Here is a 4,521-nt window from a genome sequence, read left to right on the forward strand (position 1 = left end):
TCTCATCAGATGGCAGAAAAATTGCATGAATTCACTGACAATTGAGGACTCAGTTCACCCGTCCTCAAACATACGTCATATAACACCCTTTAAACTAACAGCGAGCTCGCAGGTTCATCAAATTTCGTGCTGTGAGATCAGCCTAACAAAATCTCATTTGAAATCTTTGTCAGACTGTGATATCACCAAAAACATGTTGAAAATCTCTTTAAAAAAGGTGCTCATCATGTGAATGGTTTCGTTTCATGCTGGACTCTCATTGGCTGGCTTGTACGTGTGTTGTGGCTGTCACATTGTGAGAATCTGGTCCTTCAGCACAGTCAAGATTTCAGTTCAGGTCGTCTAAAATCATCTGTTTGCGCCTCAGAGTGCAGATTAGCGTAAAGCTGTAAAATGGAAACGTACCTGTGAGCTTTTCCCCTCCACTTGTACGGCTGTGCAGAGTCTGGGTTGATGCTGATGGCTCTGTCGCAGTCTCTTATGGCTGCGTTGGGTTTCTTCATCTGGATAAAGACGCTAACACAAAGAGGACAACTGATCATGACCATTCTTAACAGGAGTGGACAAAAAGACAGCCCTTAAATATCTGTTGTTTTGAGGACTCACCTCGCCCTCTTGGCGTACATGATGGCTACGCAGGGGTTCAGCTTGATGGCTTCAGTAAAAAGATCCAGAGCTTTCTGCAGATCTCCTGCAAGAGAAAACAAGATCATAAATATAATTTAATTTGGAGTGCCTTTTTTCCTTATCAATACAGAAACTGCACGCACGGCTCAGTCTGTGAACGGAGTACCAACCCACCTTCTCCCAGAGCGTCAATAGCCGCCATCTTCTTCTCACTGGCCTGGTCCATCATCTCCTCTGTGACCTGAGGGAACGATAGCACCAGCTTAGTTATATTCCACAGCGCAAGTTTTTATTTAAGTAAATGTTTGCATGATAATCAATATTTTACCTCAATGTTTTCATACTCTCCCATCTCCTGCGGTTCATCGGCGTCAGGTTCGATCACTCCCTCTGTGTCAATTTCTGAAAAAGATCCAACATTTACACGAGCTCTTGTTGGGACACACGAACAATATCCCTTATTTTGAAAAGCACAGTAAGAGAATAGCTTTTGTTAGCTATGCTGCAAAATTATGGAATACATTTTCTTTTTTATTATCCCCCCTCACTCTTTTTCTTTACTTTCTTTTTTGTTACTTATTTTCAGATGATTTTCATGTAACGTTTTAATAATTTCTTACTTATTTTGGGGCAATTTTTGTCCTCTTTCCGTGTTTTTAAAAGAAACCAGGCCAATTTGCTCAGATCGCAAAGGGTTACGTAAATGTTGCGTACCTATATCACTCTCCTCGCTCTCGGAGAGTACGGGAGGCTCTGGTTCGGGAGGTGGAGCTGATGTAGGAGGAGGACCGCAGGGACAGCCACCCTACAAGTCAGAGAGAACTTTGTTTACATCATGATGAGACAAGTGTGGAAAAAAACATCAGAAGTTTTCAATAACTGGCATAATGATAATCTGAATGTGTCACCTGGCACGACTCTTTTTTCTTGGGTGGTGGAGGAATAGTTGCACCCATGCTGCAGGATAAAATTATGGAGAACAATTCAGCGAGGAACAACAGAACCCTTATTTTTCAGGCATTTTGTTTGCTGAGTAGGCCAAAACAGATATTTCTATGTGGTTATTTCGTCTATGAACATTTTCTTGATAAAATATCCCAATAAATGTACTTAATATCACAGAAAATACATGCATCAATATTACAATACAACGATACTGTGACAGGGTCAAGGTTAGTCCCCTTTCCTTGTTGCCTTTTCACCAATCTCAATTATATATGTTTCCTCAATCTCTATCTCTATACATCTGAATTTCCCTTTTGGAGATTACTAAGGCCTTTAGATTTATTCGTATTTAGTATGCCTTTCTTTTATTAGGTCTATAAATTAACAACCAATAGTTTTCCAGAATATGTAGTAATGTTTTAAAATCTTTTGTCTAATCAACAGATCCTAAATATGGTCACAACATATTATAACAGGAGAAACTGGTCAGTAAATTACTCCGATTTACTGCTAATCAACTGGTTAGGTATTGTTCTCTTTAATTAAAACTGGCTAATTGTTTCAGCTCTACTCTATTTAAGTTTGTAGTTCACTTGATGGCAGGAAAAATAAACCACATTAAGCTTTTCACACACAAACATTAACTTTTTAATCCAATTTTTCCTGTTTCATCATTTCGGCGCTTTTATTTTGAAGCCATCTAAGCGGAAACATTATTACGGCACGAACGTCTGAGGAAAAATGGAGGGAAACACCGAAATGACTGTTTGCACTGAAGTTTCTACGTGTTTCTTGATGAAATCAGCACCGGGCTGGCATGGGAACAAGGTGCGGTATGTTTAAACGTGTTTTCTTTGTTTCTGGGTGTGTGGTTTTAACTAACGTTGCGATAAATCCGTGAAAATTTAAGTGTATCGCTGTAGCAGCGTTCATGCTAATGCTAGCTGCTGACGTACACCGCTAACGTAAACATCAGTTACGCTTATTTTATTCATGTAAATGGTGGTGTATTTATAAGCTTTATGTTTATGTTTAACTTATGTGGGCTGATTTCATTAATTTGTGTGTGTTTCAGCTTTTCCGGTGTTTTGGAAGTTGTGTTTTGGATATGGTCATGATGGTTCTCGCGGGTCCTTAAAAATCATCCATCAGTGGTAAAGTATGACCTTAATTCGCATTAAATTCCCTTAATCAATCTTTCAAATGGCTTTAAAGTCTTAAGACATTGGAGATGGGATTTTTTATGACATTGCATTGCAAAGGCTCAAAATCATTTTTCATTTTTTTATGTTACAATAAATATTTAAAAAATAAAATCAAATTCCCCTAACCTTGAGTAATTTATGCTGGTAAATGGTTTATTTTTTATTCAATACTGGCTTCTGTTAAATCGGTCATAAATTTAATTCCAAGTGGTATTAAAAAGTCTTTAAGAGTTAAATCCCCTTTTTCTTAAGCTGCATGAACCCTGTATGAGGGATACGGTGACGAAAAGCAAAATAAAATCCGTTTAAAACCATCATTACACGCGCCCACGCCCTTTGGGGCATGGTTTGTAATAGTCTGTACTAGGAGGTGGGCGGAACTGAGCACGTGGTAACAGCAGTCTGTTTGAAACATGATCTATGTACTGTGGTGTTGTAATGTAATCACTTAAAAATAATTAACTACATCATTTACTCCACATTATGAGGAATGCTTGTTTGTTTTTCTGAGAATAAATCAGACAGTAACCTCTTTTACATAACTATTCTGCACTTTAGTGTAATAATAACAGAATAAATTCGCCATGAATCCATTTTGCATAATAACATGCACAGTGCATTTGCAGTTTGGATAGACAGTTATAAGTGGACTGACCCCTGCAGCCAGGTCCGGAAGAAGCCCATCTCTGGAAGGTGCAGGATCTCGGGACTGGACTCGCACATGTTCACGAAGCCCTTTAATTCTGTCACTTTTGCTGGGTCCATGTTGCCCTGTCACGTCCAGCACACCGTGCGCTGCATGTGTTGGGAAAAACAGAGAGAAAAACGGGGAACAACTTAGTAAAGTGTGGCTTTGTTTACGTACGTGCTCATCAGTTAACGTCAAGCGATAAGCTAGTCATGCTAACGCGAAGAGGCTGAATGAGTGCGCGCTTCAACCTCACTTTAATCACTTAACATTCAAAAATCAGGATTTAGCAATAAAGAGGAAGTGCTAAAATGGTATTGAAGGCAACAGTGATGGTCGCAAACCAGAAGTTTCTGGAAATGTGCATCCGTCCGTGACGCGATAACTGTTTGACGCATGATAACGTCGTTAGCTATGTTAGCTGCAATACGGGCCGTGAATAACGAAACACACTACGGAACTGCAGCTGTTACAGTTAGTGATCGATGTTAGAGCACCTGATCGATGATGTACGCCGATCACACCCGTGAAGAGAACCCGCAGAGGACGGTTTCGGGGGATTTTGTCGCCACAACAGAGCGTCAGTGGTGGTGGCGTCGCTCCTGTGTTTTCATTCAGGCGAGCTGTCGGACAGACTGACGCAGCAGCGCGGCTATAATACTTCCTGGGTTCGGACTGTCAGGCAGCATTAAAGCTGCACATAATCAACATGTTCGCTTGGGGGCCACTTTTGCAATAATTACTGGAGGCCAGGGGTCAGTTGCAGCAGCTCCATACATGCTCCAAAGATTTTAGGATATTTTGCGGATTTTAGGAAATTTCAAAGATTTTTGGATGTGTTAAGGATTGTAGGACATTTCTCAGATTTTAGGATGTCTCGTCTATAAATAATAATATACTATTATAATTAAACTTTGATAAAACATTTATTGATACCAGTGCTTGCATAAACCTGTAGCCTCACAGAACAATTTGATCAGTGAAATTTGCTGTGAAGTATAGGCTTATCGTAACTACAGCGATCCCTGATAGCCTGTGTTCAGGGAACAAACGTAT

General features: G+C 39.9%; 1 protein-coding gene across 1 annotated transcript; it reads right to left on the reverse strand.

The window, feature by feature from the left end:
• Window positions 1–305: 305 nt before the first annotated feature.
• LOC121967000 (hsc70-interacting protein-like) lies at window positions 306–4,089 on the reverse strand. Its single transcript, XM_042517061.1, has 8 exons — window positions 3,963–4,089; window positions 3,433–3,572; window positions 1,536–1,584; window positions 1,342–1,432; window positions 956–1,029; window positions 802–868; window positions 607–691; window positions 306–516 (listed from the first exon to the last, which is right to left on the reverse strand). Exons 2-8 carry the CDS (start codon window positions 3,540–3,542, stop codon window positions 321–323), a joined length of 672 nt encoding a protein of 223 aa, XP_042372995.1. The 5' UTR covers window positions 3,543–3,572; window positions 3,963–4,089; the 3' UTR covers window positions 306–320.
• Window positions 4,090–4,521: the final 432 nt, after the last annotated feature.

Source organism: Plectropomus leopardus, unplaced genomic scaffold (assembly GCF_008729295.1).
Source record: "Plectropomus leopardus isolate mb unplaced genomic scaffold, YSFRI_Pleo_2.0 unplaced_scaffold26599, whole genome shotgun sequence".
NCBI lineage: Eukaryota > Metazoa > Chordata > Actinopteri > Perciformes > Serranidae > Plectropomus > Plectropomus leopardus.

What these genes read in the sequence shown, in the direction of transcription:
- LOC121967000 (XM_042517061.1), bottom strand. Translation starts at nt 3,542, where the DNA reads ATGGACCCAGCAAAAGTGACAGAATTAAAGGGCTTCGTGAACATGTGC. An exon ending in AGAAAAAAGAGTCGTGCCAG is followed by an intron (nt 1,433 to 1,535) that starts GTGACACATTCA and finishes TCTGACTTGTAG; the next exon opens with GGTGGCTGTCCCTGCGGTCC. An exon ending in GAGCGAGGAGAGTGATATAG is followed by an intron (nt 1,030 to 1,341) that starts GTACGCAACATT and finishes GATCTTTTTCAG; the next exon opens with AAATTGACACAGAGGGAGTG.